This window comes from Eubalaena glacialis, chromosome 1 (genome assembly GCF_028564815.1).
Source record: "Eubalaena glacialis isolate mEubGla1 chromosome 1, mEubGla1.1.hap2.+ XY, whole genome shotgun sequence".
Classification (NCBI taxonomy): Eukaryota; Metazoa; Chordata; class Mammalia; order Artiodactyla; family Balaenidae; genus Eubalaena; species Eubalaena glacialis.
In genome coordinates this window covers 154,305,077-154,325,468 of record NC_083716.1, presented here as the reverse complement: position 1 = coordinate 154,325,468, position 20,392 = coordinate 154,305,077, and the positions used below count along the sequence as shown (strand labels likewise).

At 43.8% G+C, this 20,392-nt stretch overlaps 1 protein-coding gene across 5 annotated transcripts in view; it reads left to right on the top strand.

The window, feature by feature from the left end:
* Window positions 1-15,844: 15,844 nt before the first annotated feature.
* Window positions 15,845-20,392, top strand: part of ZEB2 (zinc finger E-box binding homeobox 2) — a 127,954-nt gene continuing 123,406 nt past the window's right edge. For 4 of the 5 annotated variants that reach the window (XM_061183664.1, XM_061183645.1, XM_061183670.1 and 1 more), the window contains exons 1-2: window positions 15,845-16,259; window positions 18,846-18,987. In XM_061183664.1, coding sequence (XP_061039647.1) covers window positions 18,915-18,987 — 73 coding nt within the window. In that variant the 5' untranslated portion in view covers window positions 15,845-16,259; window positions 18,846-18,914. Of the gene's footprint in view, window positions 16,260-18,615; window positions 18,651-18,845; window positions 18,988-20,392 lie in introns of those variants that run through there. The other variant, XM_061183650.1, reaches the window with a different exon arrangement.

The following is a 20,392-nucleotide window of genomic DNA, read 5'->3' as shown; positions in this document are numbered from 1 at the left end:
ATGTGGTCCCTGTATTTGGTTCTCTCCTGAAACAAGTGCCCTGGTCTGATCGCCAGTTTGAGGCCACTCCCCTGATAACCTGTCTAGCCCTTGCTATAATGTCCTCCTGTCAGGGGCCAGAGCTGGTCCATGAGACCCAACATGGGTCTGATTGGGGTCCAATTACAACCGAAGCAGAACCCCCAGAAAGGAAGAGACACTGCCTCATACTTGGCAAGAAGAGTACCACCCCACCAGAATTAACCCCAGATGCTGAGGTCAGTCTCCTGAGAGCTTTGGGCACCAAAGTGCTCTAGCTATTGTCATTGGAACGTCGGTCTCCTTCCCTGAAGCTCTGACACTAGGCTTTCTCCCCTCTTCCTCCCAGCCTGCTCCAAGGTCCCAAGATACCTTTAGCTCAGCCTGGAAGAGTTAAAACACGTCACAGGTGATTTAAACTAATTTCAGTGGTAGCTGATGGATTTTAAAGACCTGACCTTTTGTGCATTAGGAAGATCTACTCTCGCCTTCACTTTATTTTGTAGCCATCGTTTGGCTAGATGGGTCTGACTTCTATACTCCCAGTAGCATTCATCACTCACAGTCTGTCCTCCCCGCCAGCCTGCAAGGATTAGGTCTGTCTTTTTTTTCTTTATTATTATTATTATTACTATTATTATTATTATTATTATTATTATTATTATTTTTGGCCATGCTGTGTGGCATGTGGGATCTTAGTTCCCCGACCAGGGATGGAACCCGTGCCCCCTGCATCGGGAGTGCAGAGTCTTAACCACTGGACCACCAAGGAAGTCCTGGATTAGGTCTGTCTTGATCACTGTTGTACCCTTATTCCTAGCACGGTGCCCAGCACATAGTAGAAATTAATAAGCATTTGCAATGAACACATATATGATACATGTATGCAACTGTCAAGCAATCCATTAGCTTAGGAAATGAGGTGATTCATCACATATTTGAATTTATTAATTGGCTAATAATACTGATGCATTAGACAGCACATTTACATTATTTCATACTTATATTGTAAAGAACAAATATATCAAATATGTTTTTATCTACCATTTTAACTTCTGAGAAATTGTTTTCCCTTCAAAAGAATATCTGCTAAATTTGCTTTATAAAATCCTGAGGGAAGAGAAGTGAAAGACAGCCTCTCACTGGAAGCAGCCCTTCATTCAACAACAGAACTCTAAGAAATATACATTTTCTTAGAACTCACATTTATCAGAAAAAAATTCCAGAAAATTGCAGGTAACATATATTCGGATAGTTTCATTATGTTTACTTAAAACTAAGAAGTTTATGACTTTAAGGCAAAGGGAACAAATTATTTTTTAAATGTTCAGTCTCTATATGATCCCTGCTGCCCCTACTCTCCTATCTCAAATAAGCCAAATTAATTTTCCAATTTCACTTCCAAACTACTCTCTTGAATGACTGTGTTTATGATTTGGTGTCTTTGTGTGCTAAAGACAAGTAACAGACCAGTTATGGAAAAGAGGAGAAAAAAAATTCCTTCCAGTTCTCTCTTAAGACCATGGCTTCCTTTCTAATACATATATATATGTATGTATCAGGACCAAACAGAGTCACAGGACACTGGGTTCAATTTTTACTTTGACAGTAGTGCCATGTGACTCTGAGCCAGTCCTTTCAACACCGTATTTCCTCATCTGTCACATAAGAATAATAAGATTTGCCCTTTACCAGTTTCCAAAGATGTTTCCATATCTGAAACATACTTGGGACTCCCAAAATAGGTTTGATTATTTTGTCTTACTCCATCAAAATCTTAATTTCCTGCTTTTCCAAATTAGGGATAAAAATATTTGCCAACCTTGAAAGTTTATTGTAAGAATCAAGTAAAATAATGCATATGTAAAAGCTTTGAAATTTGAAAATGTTTACATGTGAAAGGTCTTGTTATTTTAATACTTTTGCAAATGCATGTTTAAACTAATGCAAGTTATTCAAAAATGCAGTGAGAAATTTCCATCTTTTGGGTCTCCTCTTAACATGAAGCATGGAAGGTCTTCTGGTGACTAAACGCATTATCAATAAAACATGCATGTGAAAACAAAACAAAAAAAAAAAAGCATGTGCTTGGAGTTCTTCGTCCAGTAATAAAAATTAGTTTGTACCATGACATTCATATTCAGTTTAAAAAGTATTCTTAAGTGTTCACTACCTGCCAGATACTTACTAAGAGTTGGGGACACTTAGCTAAGGCTGCTATAACAAAATACCATAGACTGGGTGACTTAAACAATAGACACATTTCTCACGGGTTTGAAAGCTGGGAAGTCTAAGATCAAGGTGCCAGCAGATTCAGTTCCTAGTGAGAACTGGCTTCCTGGCTTGTGGACAGCCACCTTCTTGCTGTGTGCTCACATAACCTTTCTTCAGTTGCATGCCCAAGGAGAGAGCATGATCTCTGTGTTCCTCTTCTTGTAAGAACACTAATCCCATCATGGGTACCCCACCCTCATGACCTCATCTAAACCTAATTTCCTCCCAAAGGCCCCACCTCCAATTACCATCACATTGGGGGTTAGGGCTTTAATAAATTAAATTTGTGGGACATAACATTCAGCCCATCATAGGGTATAAAGTCAAAGATGACAGTGTCCCTGACCTCAGGGAGGCCTTATTCCAGTTGAAAGAAGACATAAAGGAAGGACCTCCGTGCAGAGTGTTAAATGCTATGAGGACACAGAAGGGGCAGGAGGAGATGACATGTGTGCTGAGTTAAAGGATGAACAGAGAAGTCAGCCAAATAAAGGGAGCAGGAAGGAGTATTCCTGGTAGAGTAAACGGTATAGGCAAAGGCCCTAACATTGGAAACAGCATGGTTTGTTCAGGGGAAAATGCAAACAATATTATAAAAGTGTAATGTGCCATTTGAAGAGTGGTGGGAGAAGAGGATGAAGAAAAGAAAACATTCCATCTAAGAGGACCGCATGTGCTTTTCTAAAGAACTTGTGGTTTATCGCACTGGCACTGTGCTTCTCACACTAGGGTACTCAAACCCTGGGGACAGGCAAGATTAACATGGCCCAGCTTCTTGGATCCTCAGTTTTACCCAAAACTATGGGAAAGAAACAAACTTGAAGCTGAAGTAGTATTATTTCAAAACACTCTTTGTAAATATTAAAACACCCATCCTTAGGGTTACATCCTTAGGGTTACCTGAGTTGGAGATGCACAGCTGGTATGTAATGGGGAATCGCTGATGTCTTTTATGCTCAGCAGTGACACAGTCAGATTTATGTTCTAGATCAATCACTCACTCTGGTGATGGTATGAAGAACAGATATGAGGGAAGAAAGACTACAAATGGGAAAGTCCGTTAGGAGCTGGGCATTTCCTCTTTCAGGAAAGAGATGCTGAGTAGCTGAAACAGGGTAGGGATGTAAGTGGGGAGGATTTGAGCACATTTGAGGAACTTGTGGAAGTAAGGTCGTTAGCACTTAGTGATTCACTATGGAAGTTAAGAGACAGACAGGAGTCAAAGGTCAACCCAGGGTTTGGGCTCAGGAGACGGATGGACAGCGATGCCCTTCAGCAAGCTGGCGAACATGGGAGAAAGTGAAGTTAGGAGAAGATGACAGCTTCAGTTTTGAACATGTGCAGTTCTACATACCCACGGATCTCCCGGTGAAGATGCTCAGAATTCATGCCAATAGTCTTCTCTGATTCTCCTCGTGAAGGCGGTCAAAATTAGTGGGGCATTTTGCTTTATCTCCTTCACAACTTTCAGTGGCCGTCTCTAGAGTTCATACATGACCTCGTCTCAGCTCGTAAACTGTTTTCTTTGACGCCTCTCGACCCCTACGACAGAGTAGTAACTGCCTGGGCATTTTCTTAGAGAAGCATCAACCCACCAGTTCTGTGCAGTTCCCCAATTTTCTGATCTTTTCAATGGGACAGCATGTGTGACTGACATGATGACTTCTGGTAAATAAGTAAACTAGAAGAAAATCCATTATCATATCACCCACCAATCCTTTAGCTCCTAAGTCCCTATTTCTGAACTTTAGTTCACCTCCAACAACTTCTTCATCTTTTCCAATCTAGTTCCTGGCCTCCCAATTGTAATAAAATAGATACTGATCTCAGGTGGGGAATAAGCATCGGAAACAGATGAACTCATACGACACAAATCTTATGTCCCTATCCCCCTGTTTTCATGCAAATGTCCCCAGTAATTAAATCAGGAAAAGAAAATGTAGCAAAAACATATCAGCCAAATGGTTTCAAAATTTCAGAAGAAGCTGTAAATATGGTCCTTTTTAGAAGATCAGGTTCTCACTAGAGTATGAGAAAGGGTAACAGTTGTTCTGATGAAGCAGTTTTTAAATTCTTGTCAGTAATTTGAAGAGAGATAACTGATGTATGTTGAAGAAGCTGGCAAAATTTTTAAATAGTTCGGACGCTACAGGGAGCATTTTTTTTAAAAGCAATGTACTCAGAAGTGTTGGCAAGATTTTATTTGAACGTAGCAGTGCTTATGTGAGGAAGTTATTTTGAATTACCCTAGTATAAATATGTATGATTTTATTTGTATTGAAAATTTCCTTTGCAAGTGAGTGACTGAGGGACTGTTATATCTCTATTGCTTGGTAAATGATTTAGGTATTTCATTTTGGAAGTAAAATATTATACTCAGAATTCAAAAATAATATCAAAATCCTGTTTGTGACCACAGTGATTTTTGCACCTACATTAATGCCTTTTAACTCTTATTTGCCATGTAGAACAAACGGCATCTGTTGTTTTAAGTCTGGCTTTTTTACATGGCATTCATGCATGCATGCATTCATTCATCCAAAAGACATTATTCAATGCCTCTCATGTTCCAAGCTCTATGCTAGGCAGTGAGCAGACAGTAATAGTATTGAACTGTCCTTCCTCATAACGAATTTCAGGTAAACATTCTGTTTCCTCCAGGTAATTTTCTGCAGCACAGTGGAAATCTCAAATCCTAGGGTCATATCTTATTATTTAAAAGCTAAGCCTTGTGAAGGTTACGAACAAGGCTATCTTTAAAAGGTAGTTTTTCCTCTGAATAGAAAGCATGGAAAGAAAGATAAGAAGAGGTAAGGGCCCTGAGTGAGACATAGGACTTGAAGTAGAGGGAAGAAGAGAGAGGGGAAGGGGAAAGTATTATAATCAGGACTTAATACTTTTTGCCTCAGTATCTTTGGGCAACCAGTTACTGGTCTACATGAAAATGAAGTTGCTGGCAGGAAAAACACCCAGCCCACTGGCTGATGGAGCCTGTCCATTTGAAGAAGGAGATGGAATTCCCTGGTGGTCCGGTGGTTAGGACTCAGCGCTTTTACTGCCGAGGGCCCAGGTTCAATACCTGGTCGAGGAACTAAGATCCCCCAAGCCATGAGGCATGGCCAAAAACAACGGAAAAACAAAACAAAATTCCCCATCTTCTCTGTTTTCTTTATTTACCTATTGTGTGGTATTACAGGGTGAGGGGATCATTTATCTTAAATTACAACTACACACCTGCCTTCTTAAGCAAACCATACTTTTATTAATCTACTCCATTTTTTCTTTATGATTTCTTTCCTTTTTCAGAGAAAACCTCTTATTAAATTTTAATGTATTTACTTAAAAATAAACCATGAAAAGACTCATCAGAGCCATTTAAAGAGAAAGACAAATATATACACACAATTCTGCATTTGCTCCTTCATTTTTTTTTCAGAATGTGTGTAAAATTGACACACAAGAAAGGGAATAAAACAGTTTGTGTTAATAATGTAATCTGGTACATAACTTGATGAAAAGGAGGTTGTGCCGGTCTAAGTGTTCTATGGTCCCTGCCTGCTAGGCTCATCTATCCTCACATTCTTTTCAGTCGGGCAGCTTGACTTTCAGGATCTTAGTTCCCCGACCAGGGATTGAACCCACACCCTCTACAGTGAAAGCACCACTGGACCGCCAGGGAATTCCCACTATCCTCATTCTTATCTCAGGCCTTTACAAGTGCGAAATAGGAGATCAGTTTACATCCCTTTAAAGCTTCTTAATGAATGGCAGACTCCACACACAACAACAAATATTTCCTATATAATAGGCACTAGTCCAGGGGACTGGGGAAGAGACATTGGTGAGAGGTCACCTTCCTTCGTCAAATAAATTACTATTTAGAGATCCTAAATGAAGCAATGGTTTAAAAATTTCCAAATGATGTTACTTTGCTTTAATATCGTAAAAAGCATTACTTTGCCCCCAATTCAAAGTCCAATGTGATTTCAAATGACCTTCGCAAGCATATTTCACCTAGCCTTGAACTCCACAACTACACAAGAATCCTCACCAACGGAAGCAAAACCTCAATAGAGATCATCTCTACAGAACTACTACTGCAAATTATTGTAAATAAGTTTTCAATATCCCAGATAAATGCTAAATGATGGTAGGTAATACTATAGCTCAGGATCATGCTGATTTCTCTAAAACGAAATTCCAAATACACAGTAGATAGATAAACTAAACTTTAGAAGAACAAGGTTTTAGTTTTTCATTCCTGTTTTAAAAGGCCACGTATTGTCTGTGAACTTTCAGCTTTGTTCTGTCTCTCTTGTCTAGAAGGGTGCTAGCCATGAGCCAAGAACAATAGGTAAGCCAGCCTCCCTCAACCCAGAAAAATTACCCCGTTGCACAGGAGCCATACCTACGGTACCACAGTGGCCAAGGAAAAACTTAATAGGAATCGATTTTTTTTTTTGCGTGTAGCAAAGTTACTTCCAGAGAGAGAAAAAGAAGCCTGGTTTGCACTGTAGCAGAACCACTGGAACAATGTGCTCCCTGTGTCCACAAGCCAGTCCTCCCCTGACACCCTCCTTTCTAGGGCATAGGGTAGAAAAGTCACATACACAGTAGATCATGCCAGGGCCTGCTGACACAACCCTACTCCTGAATTTGCAGGCGGCAGAGTGTAGCAATGTCTTTAGTATACACATATCCTTACCTTTTTTTTTTTTTTAAGCAGATGTTTCAACACTCAACTGGGGGAGGGGGGTGGAAGAAGATACTGCAGGCAAACTTTCTCAGTGCTATTCCTTCCCTTCTACCCCCTTCCCAGTTCCTTCAGACTTCAGAAGTTTGAGTTAATAGTAGGTATAGAGCTTTGGACAGTATTAAGGGCCTCTTCTTTTTACCTTGAATGAGTGATCTTTGACACTTCTTGGCCACCCCAAACTGGCTGCCAGAGTGCTTCCTCTTATGCCAGGTCATATAGGGAGAATTAGGTGGAAAAATATTTTTTCTTACAATTGTAAACAGAAGTGTGAAATACATAATGAAATTGTAAAGTAAATTTATTTACCTCAGAGGTTAGAATCGTGATGCTTATAATCATGAGCACTCCACCTTTTCTACTACAAGTTAAGAAATTCCATATTACTTTTCCAACTTTGTTCTCAGTAAGCACTGATTTCTGTGAAATGCAAGACCCAGTTAAACAATTCCTAATAAAATCATAAAGTAATTAAAATAATTAAATAAATGGCACTAAAATAATTAAAAATGATGAAATAAGTATCATCTAAGATACATGCTACATTCATTCTGGTTTTCTGTAATTTAACTTCATGTATTTTCCAGGTAATTCACGAGAAGGAATTCCTATTTATTGATATGCCTACCCTGTAGCAGACATTTTACATATATTGTCATATTTTTTCACCACAGCCAGCTTAAATTTAAGTCCTCTTTTGCTCATTTTAAAAATGAAGTTCTCAGGGGCTTAATATCTTGTCCTCAATACACAATTAGCACTCACAAAGCAGGGAGTCAAATCCAGTTCATCTAATTTCAAAGCCTATATCTTTGCCACTATAATATGCTGTAATTGAGGAGAATGTAAAGAATCTGGTGTCAAACACATTGAGGTCCAGTTCCCAGTCAACAAGCAATTTAAAAATTATACAAGAAAAAAAACAATTTCCAGATATGCCTGTATCATGATCTCTCCTTCATCACTAACTTGTCCTGTGCTTAGGCCCAGTACTGGGGCCAATGTGAGCGAGCGGGAACTTGCCCATGGGAGTGTCCCTAAGTCAAGGGTCCTGGTGAGAAGACTGAACTAGGAAAGACACTTTATCTGGGAAGACAGAGGCAACAAAGCCAGAGAAAGCATTCTACCTGAGCCAATGCTGCAACTGGAAAAATGAGCCTAAGTGCTAGATCCAAAAGGCAAAATAAGCCACACATGGAAAAACAAGTACTAACCAAGTCATCCAGGAGGTTTGGAAGTGGGTCACAATGCAGTGTGCAGAGTGGGTGGGCACAAGTGGCTCAGAAGGACGTCTGCGAAAGGTGAGAAGACTTTGGATGTCACCTGTATGTGGCGTCTGCCGGGAGGATGGATCTGGCAGATTCAAAGGCCCGTGAAGAACCAGACACTTGAATTCTGGAGAAAGTCGTTGATTCTCTCTAGGTCACATCTACACTGCCAGGCCTAGAAAAGCAGGGTTTTTTCTTAGCTATTATTATTTCATAATTGTGATTATCATGAAGAGAATAATTTTTGAGAGTAAGGTTTTTATATTTAAGTACCTGAAACATGACTGCAAAAAAAAAAAATCACTTTTAGAACGGTGCAAAATTAGAACTGAGTAACATCCAAGATTTATAATTTGACCTTTTAACAGAATAAGGACTGTTAAAGAAGACCACAAAGCAGCATGAAGTTATTTCCAGGTCACTAAACAATCTATAGGTGCAAACAGTTTTTGGTCCCATTCCCCTTTACAAAGGAAAAAAAGAAAAAGGTACAGGTCACTCTGAGCCCCTAGGCTTATGTCCAAATGGCCCTTTTGGTAGTTTCAACGTGAAAGAAGCATGGAATGGATCCTTTGAGAAAGGAAACAATTAAGGGACCCTTTAAGTGTTTTGAGGAGTCTTAAGGAAAACAACAAGAAAAAGAAGTCAGTATTGGGACTAAATATCGCAATAGTTTTTTCCCATAAGCATTTGCATTGACTTTTCAGCTTTTGCATCAAAAAGAAAATCTGGCCTTCTGGATGTTTAAGAGACTAAGGAATTTCATTTTCCATTAGTAAACTGATTTTCTCCCCCACTATAGGTACTTAGAATTAGCGCAAACCCCAGGATAACTACAATTCCAAAAGGAAATGCTCACTCAGCTCATTATGAATGGTCTTACAACAAATACTGTTCTGACAGCCAAATTCCTGGTCTCCAAATTTGTTAAGTTTGCCCTTTTTTTTTCTCACAAGTCTTACTCAAGACCGCTTCTGAGCTTCTGCACATTTAACCCTTACAGTCAAAGACAATATGTTACTAAAGAACATGAGAAACTTCAAGTTCATACATTTGCACTAAAAGAAATCTGATATTTATAACCAAATTATGACCATATTGAATACGACAAATTAACTCCTTAACTAACAGAATAAAAAAACACTATTTTCATGTCTGTGGCTACGAATTCTTTGAAGAGGTCTAAAGAACTGTAAACCAGCCAAAAATCCTATGATGCTTTCCATTTTATTTCTTCACTTTAATAACACAGCACTCACTTCTCAATAGAAAAATGACAAATGATACTAAAAGGTAAATAGCTGTTTTTAACTAGTCAAAATTAATTAAATTGTCCTCAATTGATCTGTATATTCCATGTTATTTTTTCAACCTTTCATTACAATAATAAAACTACACTATAGTGAAGTTTCAGGCACTATATTTAGTTCTCAAGAAAACTCAAAAGACTGGGCACTATTAGTGTACCCACAACATAGCTAAGGAAACAAATTTAGAGTAGATTGTCGGTAATCACACAGGTAGCAACCTGCAGGGTTAGTATTCAAAATAGATTCTTTGGACGTCAACTGACACAGGGGTATAAAAATATCAGGGATAGGCTTGCTTGATCATTTTAAAATAACTTTAAATCAGCCCATATATTAATAAGTAAAAGTAAAAAATTATCTTAAATTCAGGTATGAATTATTTGTCAATTACCTCAATTTTCACTTTTTGACATGTGTAAATAGACATAACCCAAAAGTTCAATGATCAAATTCCAATAAGAAAAAATGGTGCATAATTAGTGCACATCTCTGCATTTGGGGAGGAGAGTGACTTGATTTTACATAGGGTATTGTTTTTCCTCATTAATTGTAGTTCTGTCACATATTTGTATATGACTACTACATAAATGATTCACAAATTGTTAAGAAGTTTTATGGATATCTGGAAAGAATACTACTACTCAACAAATAAACTTTTACAAGTGTCAGAGAGAAATTTTACATTAAAATGTTACTTTGTTTCTTCGTCCTGAGAGAATGAATTAAAAAAAAAAAACCACAGTTAAAATCAAGCATTAGATATGCAAATATGTGTTCAGATCAGAGATACCAAAATTATTCAAATGATTAATTATTCATCATAAAACGTCAATTAATAATTATGAAGCATAAAAAGCATCTTTCTAATGCATCTTTATTTTTCTTGGCCTAAAAAGGGCTTAATATACATGTTCAATTGACTTCTAACAAGTTTTAAAAATCCAACAAAGTAAACAAATTGCAAACAAGTGCAAACTCTGAATTTTAATAGGAGAACAACATGCTCAAAATGAATGAAAGACAGAAAAAAAAATAAGGAAAACTAAAACCATAGCCACATTCATGACATATGCAGCTCCGTGTTCACTCACCTGCTAGGCAACAGGGCAACCTGGCGAAGAAAACAACCCAGCAACTCAAGCTGTGAATTTGCTTAGCATGTACAAAACACAGGGCATGATGTTTCTCTCTGAATTGATTCGTGTGGGGCAGGGGTGCTTTAGGAATTTTTTACACTTTCCAAATAGTCATTTAAAGAAAAAGCACAGTTTAAGTTTCTTTAAATTACCTATTGTAATTTCTAAAGTCTGTTAAGCCCTGCTAAAATATCACCATAAATGAGAAAATTTTTCACATTGCTTTAATTCTGTAGAATTTCCCTAGAACAAGTATTATTCATTTTTCTTCCAGGAAGATTATATCTTTTAAGAAAAAAGGAAGTCAATTTGAGCTGATATGATAATTCAGAATAGGGAGCCACTATGATTACTGAGATATAGATTTATATTTATTTTATTACTATTATTATTATTATTTTACTTTTCACTGACACCTGGCGAACTTGTTCTCTGATGACCCAAGGGAGTTACTTTAGTCGGGGTGTCCCTGACCTCCTGCTGGTAGATTAATTACATATGAAACGTGTTTTCAAAACGAAATGATAAATCTGGACACATAAAGGAAGCAGAAAAGAATCAGAGCGAGAGAGGAGATGTTAGGAAACAAAATAAGGGCTTGCAAAAGGGAGATATCAGATAGAAAGAAAGGATAATGTAGGAAAGGCAATTGGGAAAGAATTTCAAGAAAATAAGGATAAAGGTCAGGGAGGGCTGAAAGGAGGGCAAGAGCGAGGAAAGGAGGGAAGGAAGGATTTGGGGTTTTCAATTCCCTGGCGAGGCTGCTGGCGTCCGCGCCCTTAACGCCACAGCCTTCCAAGTTGAGGCGAAAGCCACCTCCTCGGGCCTGCGTCGCATCCAACTTACTCCAAGTTTTCTGGTGACTCCTACAGGGCCCCTTTCCGTCCCCCCCATCCCACCCCTTAGTGAGATTGACAGTCGCGTGGAGGAGGCTTTTCCAGGCACAGCCTTTCTCATGGTAATCAGCCCCCAGCATCACCTCGCGGCCGCGGCCGCTCCCGCTCCGTGCGCAGCTCGCGGACCCCGGGGACCGGAAACAAGGCGGCGGGCGGGGAGCCGGCGAGCGAGCCAGGTCAGCTGACCCGGCCGCAGGGCGGGGGTCGCGGGGTTCCCGGGCGGTATAGGTCTGGGGGAGGGGGGGGTGGGTGGGGGCCGAACCCCTCCCCCCCACAACGTGTTCCTCCGCCTGTGCTGCGGCGGCCTTACCCTGAGAGCAAATGAAGGGACCGAAGCTGGGGGCGTGGGGGACAGAGCGCGCCGAGAACTGGGGGCGACAAGCAGACCTGTTTTGCATCAATAAATTAAGACGCTCATTTGAGTCCTGAAGTTTGCTGGTTCCTGTCAGTGGAGACGTTGCCAAAAAGCACTGAAGCCGAGATTCAGCCTTAACTTCAAAAAATAAAATAAAAATAAAATAAAATGAACTCTCAGCTGGCTGCCCTGCTGGGGCCAGGTGACGTGCGAGATTCCACAGCCCGCGGGCCTCGCAGCAGGGATATTAGAGACGGTCTGAGATTCTCTGGTCCTGTTTTGATTTTGTTTGAAAGGGCTTCTCAGAGAGATGCTCCTGATTTTTTTTTTTTTTTTAATAGACTTTCCCCTCCTATCCTAAGCTCAACTCCGAATGGATTGGATTGCGAGTTTGCACGTGAGAAAACCGTTTGGCTTGACTTGGACCCCTGCCGCCCCCCACCCCGTCCACACCCCCTCCCAGTGCAGGGGTCCCCCTTATCACCCTTTGCTTGCAACTCTAAAAGAAGTTTCCCACCTTCTGTGTAACAACACAGGGTCGAGATAATTCCTCTAGATGAAAGATCAATTCCGTTTCAAAAAGAGAATAGGTTCCTTTTTTTTATTTTCTCCACATGGTACAGAATAAACAGAATTTGCTTTAAAAAAAAAAAATTAGTTTTGGCCAAATTCGAATTCCTTCTACAGGCTGTGTGTTCAGGGCAGAAACATTGTATCTCTTCTGGCATCTGGGCCAGCAAGCGGAGCTGGGGGCAGGGGAGAAAGGGGGAGCGGCTGTGAAAGTTAAGGAAATTGACAGACTGAGAGGTGAATGGGGGGACAGGCACCAGGTCCTGGCTGGAGGGAACTGGAAAACAAAAGTGCATCTTCACACGCTGCCTGGGTGGAGGGAATCCTGAGGGAGGCAGTTTGTTTTACTCAAGGAAACCCTAAAGAATTATTTTTCTCCCTTCAATGTCGATTGCAATATTATTTCACATTTGCATGTATCTGTTGTTTTAATCCCCTTGGTCTGCGCTAATCTCGAAATGGATTACTAATGGGGAAGAAAGACCGGGAAGGAGCGATTCATTTGCAAGGACTTGCTTTGCTGTGTGAGGAGCCGAAAGCTAGCAGCTCCTAGTCCTCTCTCGACTTTTCCCTGCGTCCTGCGCTCCTGCATCCCGCTGATCCCACGATCCCCATTGTCCCCGACCTGGCCTTCGGACTAAGAGAGTGTTCGGTACAAATTTATATTCCGGCTTCCTCCGATCCCACCGCCTCTGCTTTGGTGTGAACTCTCTCGGTCAAATGGGGAGGGGAGTGCCCGGGGCGTGCCAGGCAGGGGCGGAGGGCAACCCACCGGCGCGCTCACCCCTCGCGGGGACGCTTCGCGTGCCACCCTCCAAATATCCACCTTGATGGGAACCTGGAAGATTGCTTTTTACCCCAATTCAAATACTTGCACGTCGGCACTCCCAGTGCTAAGTGTTGAGGCTGTCTCCTGACACTTGAACAATTACTGAGCCCAGAGTAATCAGATGATTAGGTGTTTTTCATGGAAATACTTGTCTTTTTTTTTTTTTTAAGTCAGATCCTAAGTAACCAGACATTAATATACATAATAAAGAGAAGTGATTTGTCAGCCGTTTGATTGGATCCTTTGACCTGAGGTTTTGCCAGTGAGTGTGTGTCTGGACTGTAAGCTCCAGTGGTTACCTGGGGTCCTGAGGTGGGGTCTTGCCTGGAATTACTCCATGCAAGGGACACTTTCGTCCTGGAAATGGGAGAGGAAACGCTGAAAAGCAAACTTCTAGAGAAAGCTGGACTCGATTTTTTTAAAATAAAAAAGTGGGGAAAAGTGGGAAGAGAAAAAAAAAGGGATATTAATAATAGAAATGAATCTCAGAGAAGGAACTTGATAAGTCATATATTTATAGAGATAGAAATATTAAAGCAATGTAAAGCATAAAACTGAGAATGTGCCTGACCCATGGTGGAAATCTTTAATTTTCTTTTTTTATTATTAAATTTTAGACTGATGGTCTTGAATGCTCCTCTATAGGTGATTTATCTGAATGGGGTGGGGGAGAAGATTCTCACTGTAATAAGTACTTAAGGTAGGAAAGAGGTGAGTCTGTACCAAGAGTGAAAATTTACTCCCTTGCATCCTAAAGGAAGAATTGGTTGTGGTCATGCTGGGTGGCTACTGCTCCCCCCCCCCCAATAAACATACAAAACACAAAGCCGTGCACCTCTGGGAGTGTGGATGTGGTAACCCATGGGTGGCTTTTCCCTCCTCTGAGTGCAATTGCCAATGACTCTTGCATTCAAAGTCTTGCTTTAGGCACACATTCAAAGCACAGTTCAAAGCAGTTTATCTTCATATAAGTAAAAGTCTAGTGTTGGATCAGGGTTTTATTTGTTTCAGATTTCATCAGACTGAAAACAGGGGGCTGTAACATATTAACAATATTAAAGCAGAAAAAAATGGCATGAGGCTGTTCTTTAGTCCTCTTGACACCTCCACCTTTACCTTTGCAAGGAAGCCCAAAGGCTGTGGGACTGAAAGTTTATCTGTGCTCTGAGGTTCTCAAGTACTTTCACTCTTAAAGAAAAAAAAAAAGAAGAAGAAAAAGCCTCACAGTTCTCTAAGAAATTGAGCCTGAACCATTGGAGGCTAAGAGATTTCTTCCTTTTCCGATAAATGCCTGTGCTCAGCATCCTCAAATTTGGCTGTCTTTATTTACTTCTATATTAGTTCCAATTATGTGCAGTGTAAACCAGCTTTTTGATTAACAAAACAGCAGAGCATTGGTTAAGAACACTTAAACTTCAAAAAAAATTCCCCTGGGAAGTGGGCTCTGAATTGGTTAATAATGTGCAGTACTTGCTAAATTGCTGACTTCCAGATGTGGAAAATATCTTTCTTGTTTAGGACCTATGTAACCTGATTGGATTACGACAGAAGCGTCACGTTGGAAGCTTTTGAGTGATTATTTAATTAACCATACAGTAGAAAGCTGTATTCTCCAGGAAATCCCTTCCATATTTACATAACCAATCCCTTCAGAGCAAAGGTGGAGTCTTTTCTTTTTAATTTTACTTTAATTGCAATATCAAAAAATATATACTCCAAAACTTAGACCCCATGCCGTTTAATATGGTGATCTTCCTTCGCTGCTAAGTTCCTCTATGGCCTTTCTCCTTTTCCTCCTGCCTCCCTACACCCACTCCCTCACTTTGTAGTGAGGTCTCCGTGAGATGTGGAGAGATTCAGAGATCGGTCAACTCAGCAACTCAGCGCTCTATGTTAATTTACTTAGAGACCCTTTTTAAAAATGCCAAACCACTTTTTAGTATTGGGATCCAATCCAGAAATTCATCACACACACACACCGCAACACACACGCCCTAAAATGCAGTTCACATGCAGCATTTTTTTTTTTTTTCTGGCTCTGGCATCTTAAAAGAAAAAAAAATTAAGAGAAAGGGCAAAAAATTTAGTTCCAGAAGCCGTGCTGAGAAATCCACACAATTTAATGTGCATCTCAAATCTGGTCATTAGAGACATCTGTAATAAGAAGAGGCGATCTGGATTGAGGAACCGGGATCTTTCCCTTTAACTTTCGCCCCGTAGAGTTCTCCAGTTCTGTGAATGGTGTGCACCGTTTTCCGCCCTGTACTCTGTAGGATTTAGTGATGAGGATAATGATGCCAAAGGCTTGACGGGGGGGGGGGGAGGGGGGGGCGTGGAGAAGGGAGGGAGGGAGGGAGGGAGGGAGGCGAGAGGGAGGGAGAGAGGAAGGGAGGGAGGTGGAATTTCATTTCTTCCACTAAAGCGTTTGCGGAGACTTCAAGGTATAATCTATCCCAGATCCTTTCCCAGAGAGAAACTTGGCGATCACGTTTTCACATGATGCTCACGCTCAGGGCGCTTCAATTATCCCTCCCCACAAAGATAGGTGGCGCGTGTTTCAGGGTCTCTCTCTCTCCTACAGAAAAGAAAAAGAAAAAAATGTCATTAGAAGAGGCGTAACACGTCAGTCCGTCCCCAGGTTTGTGTTTCCTGGAGTGGCCGAAAGAGATCAGTTCTAACCTGCTCCGCAGGAATAACGGTCCTGCCTCCCGACACTCTTGGCGAGGTTTTGTACAGTTTGCTCCGGGAGCTGTTTCTTCGCTTCCACCTTTTTCTCCCCCACACTTCGCGGCTTCTTCATGCTTTTTCTTCTCACCATTTCTGGCCAAAACTACAAACAAGACTTCGCAGGTAGGTTTTTTTTTTCCCCCTTTTCTCTCTTTTTATTCCTTTTCGGCATGGTCATCCCCCACCCTCCTTTTACGATTTTCTCCTTTTAAGTGGGGATGTGAGTCTGAAGTGAGGAGGAGTGTCTGTGGGTAGGAATTTCAGGTGGGTTTAGCTCCTTTACGGCAAGCTTTTCCCAAGAGTGACTTCTTCGATTTCTCTTGCACTCCCTCTCTCTCTCTCCTTCCTTTTCTCTTTTTTCCTCCCCCAAATAATTTGCCCTGTACCTGCCCATTCAGGTAACCAAAGGTGCCTTTTACTACCCAGCCTGGGAAAAGTTTTATTGAGAACTATGTGGTTGGAATAAAAACTCTTCAAGGGGAGAGATTCTGCTCTATTTTCACGTCTAATTCCAATTCATTGTATTCAGCAATTAGAACTTGGCAAATACCTGTTAATAATTACAAAACTTGATGGATACAAACCTACCAAATTCGGGAGCAAGTCTTTCTCTTAGATATGGCAGTCCAACCTTTCCCACTGAAGAAGGCTGTTTTCTAAGTAGAAAGTTGCCTGTTTTTGTCTGCTTAGCGAGTTTCATTTCTTTATTTCATTCTTTGTGTGTGTATGTATGTGAAGTAACACCTCACTTCTGTGATGATAAATAAAGAAGTGAAAGTCCTCATGGAACTTGAGTCGTTTACCAAAGTGGGGAGGGGGGGGAGTCACTACAGCTGGGAAGAAAACTGCCGTCCGGATATTAGGGTTGTAAATGAAGGATAACTTTTGAAATTGTATTTCAAATGGCAAAGTATTAATGATATAGACATGGATTTCACAGGAGACATAGACACACGAAAATATCCCATTCCACACTTTGGCACTGAAAAGTCGAGAAAGAGAGCAGGAGTTCCCAGGAGCAGTGGTGAGCCCCGCTAACATGAATGTGTTTATCTCCCACCTTCTTATATATTTTACATGCTCCCCCTATAATGATGAAGGCAAGATTACTAACTCCAGAGTTAGAAATAACAGGCAAAGCTAAAGTTTACAGCACAAATGCCCTGTCTGTCCCTCACACACACACATGCTCATAAAACTAGCAGCTTACTTTATTAAACATGTATTTATATGCAATCGTGTGTAAGTCTCAGCATGAATACAGACAGGCCAGCTGCTTCCTCCCAGACACTTGTGTGACCACTGCTTTATTTCAGGATTTTCCCCAACAATTTCAAATCCATAGGAGAGCCAAGAAATAACAAAATGTGTCAAACTTAAATTAAAAGTCTCCCACTATGCCTAGGTTAAATTCAAGGTGCTTTCTAAATCATCCACTTCCCCTTCTCTCTGCCGCCCCCCAGCCCCACCCCTCGCAGCAAATGTGTGGAAACTGATACTCACTTTCCAGGTTTTCCGCAAAGCTTCTAGCACAGGAGACAATAGGTGCGGGGCGTGGGGACTGAGTATGTTCGGCAGAGAAAGGGTTAATGGCCCTTGTGTTACAGTTTGCATCTGTTACATCTTTTATAGCCCCCTGTTTAAACTAATCCTCGAGGCACAGCATCTTCCCAACCTCCACCGAGTTGCAGGATTCTCCTCCTCTCCTGCCTGCCTCCGAGGTTCCCCTTCTCCAAGTTTTGACAGTTTCAGCTGAAAAAATGCAGCGCCTCTCTCGATTTTTAGGTACAAAAGTTTCGAAGCCAGAAAAGGATACGATCATTTAGTCGAGCTTAAAAGTATTGCCGTATAGCGGTTGGACTTTCTCTTTCCTTTCTTGAGGGGAGAAAACAATTTTCTGCTGGAACTCTTTAAGGGAACTAGGGCGGGGGAGCATGGGTGTGAGTGAGGTGGGGGGAAATAAGTAAATATTGTCAAAGCGGCGAAGGTGGCGGCGGCGGCGGCGGCGGGGGGGGGGGTGCTGGGGGGAGGGACAGTGTCCGAAGAGGCTTATAATTATATTTCTTATTGCGGCGTGAAACGGGAAATCCTAATTTGGGGGCGGGGGTGTGAGGGGGAGGAAGAGACAGTGCCTCGATCAACTCCGACAGGGGAGGGGAGGGGACGCGGGGCGAGTGGGCTTCCTATAATTACTATTATCAATTTGACCGAGTGTGCTTCATCCGGGAGTTGTTTCACGTTGTTTGTTTGTTTGTTTGTTTGCTTCCTCGGGGGAATGGGGAGGGGGGGTGAGTGGGGGGGGGAGACAAGATGAGAGCTACAGAGAGCCTCGCCTCACCCCAAGTTCCCGAGCCGGGCTGAGGACTTTTCGGAGGAAAAGGTCCGCCTAGCCCTGAGCCAAGCAGCCTTACTGTACCGCCGTGTGCATTCCCTCATACGGTCAGGAGTTATGACTCATTTTGAAGATGTAATTCTTGTCTCTCTGATCCCCTCGCGGGTGCAACACACCAAACAGTAACAAACACAAAGCGCCTCGGGGCCAAGGCTGGGGGTGGGAGGAGGGGAGGGGGGCCGCCGGAGTTTCGCTTTGGCGTTGGGGGGGCCGCGGATGGGTGCTCGCCGGGGCCCTGGCCCGGCTCCCCTGGGCGGCCCGCGCGCGTCTCAATGGGCGCGGGCGATGCCCACATTGTCGCTGTGTTTGGTTGCTAGATCGAGCCTGCGTGCTGCCGAAGCAGGGCGCCGAGTCCATGCGAACTGCCATCTGATCCGCTCTTATCAATGAAGCAGCCGATCATGGCGGATGGCCCCCGGTGCAAGAGGCGCAAACAAGCCAATCCCAGGAGGAAAAACGGTAAGAAGCGGCCCGAACCAAACTTTTCTGGGCCGCTCCGCGGCTCCAGACCCGGGGAGAAGGAGGGGGAAAAGGAAAAGCAACCGAGGCGGCGGCGGCGGCGGCGGGCGCCCAGGGCTCGCGGGCGAGCCTCTCTCCGCGGCCGGCGCCGGAGCCCGGCGCGCGCGGCGACTGGACGGGGGGCGGGGGGGGGGAGTTGGGGAAGTGCCGGGCAAAGTGAGCGTCGGGCGCCGGGGGGCTGCGAGCGCTGGGGTCCGGCCGGGGCCCGGCGCCCCCACCCTCGCCGCCCTCTGCGCCCCCGCCCGCCCTTCCTCCGCCTCCGCCCCCAGCTCCACCAGCGCCCGGCCCGCCGGCTCTCCGGCCGGGCTGCGTGAGCGTCCGGCGAGGGCAGGGCGGGGGCCCGGGCGACGGGTCGCGCGGGATCCCCGGGGCGGGGGCGGGGCGGGGGTGGCAGAGGGACTGCGAGAGCGGGAGAGGGGCCCCGGGGCTGTGCCTCCGGCAAGGCTTAAAGTTTCTTTGCCGGAGTCGCCCGGCCGCCTCTCGGTACGCCAAGTAACGGTCCGCGGGCAGCGGGGCCCGGCCGGGCGCGCCGGGACCCCGGGGTGGGAGGGACTCGGCCGGCCCCGCGCGGGGTCCGGCGAGGTCCATGCGGGCTCAGGGGCGGGTGGTTCCTCTCCAGCGGGCGCTGGCCCCGTGCCGGGGGCTGGCGGAGTCGCAGAGCGCAGGGAGACTTTTCTGGGCAGTTTCGACATGGTCAGGAGTCCGTTATCCAGGCTGAGTCAAGAAGGAGGAAGGAGGTGCGGGTGCGAGGGGGACACGCAGAGCAGAGATGGGAGATCAAAGGCGTGACAGCTTAGTAGGTCCACCTTAGAAAGAGTCAGAGAAAGAACAGAGTGAGAGAGGGAGACAGAGAGAGAGAGAGACCCCCTAGGTATTACCCCCAAACAAAATCGTGGGAATAAAAGAGAAAAGTGATTGGCAAGAGCGCAGAAGGCGCCTGGGGGAGGGGAGAGAGCTGGGGACCGGAGAGGGTGCCGGGGATAGCTGACGGAGGATACTGAGTTTAAAAAAAAGAAAAAAACCAACCCCCCAAAACAAACAAGAGAACTAAAGCCAGCTCAGACTGGGAAAGGAAACTTCTCACTCCCCTCGCTCTCAGCCCGATCACCCGGCGCGGGGCCGCGTTGACGCTCCCGAACTGGACGCGGGGACGCGGCGCCGGCCCGGCCTCCGGCCTCCCGCAAGCCCAGCCCGCGCCTCGCGGGGACCACCGGGGTCCCCTTGGAGCAACTTTCCTCTAGGGAAGACAATTGTGTGCGCCCCCGGCCTGCCCCTGAGCTGCGCGGCGCGGTAGGGGGCTGCTGGGGGCGCAGTGAGGGGTGCTGGAAGGAGAAAACACAAAGAC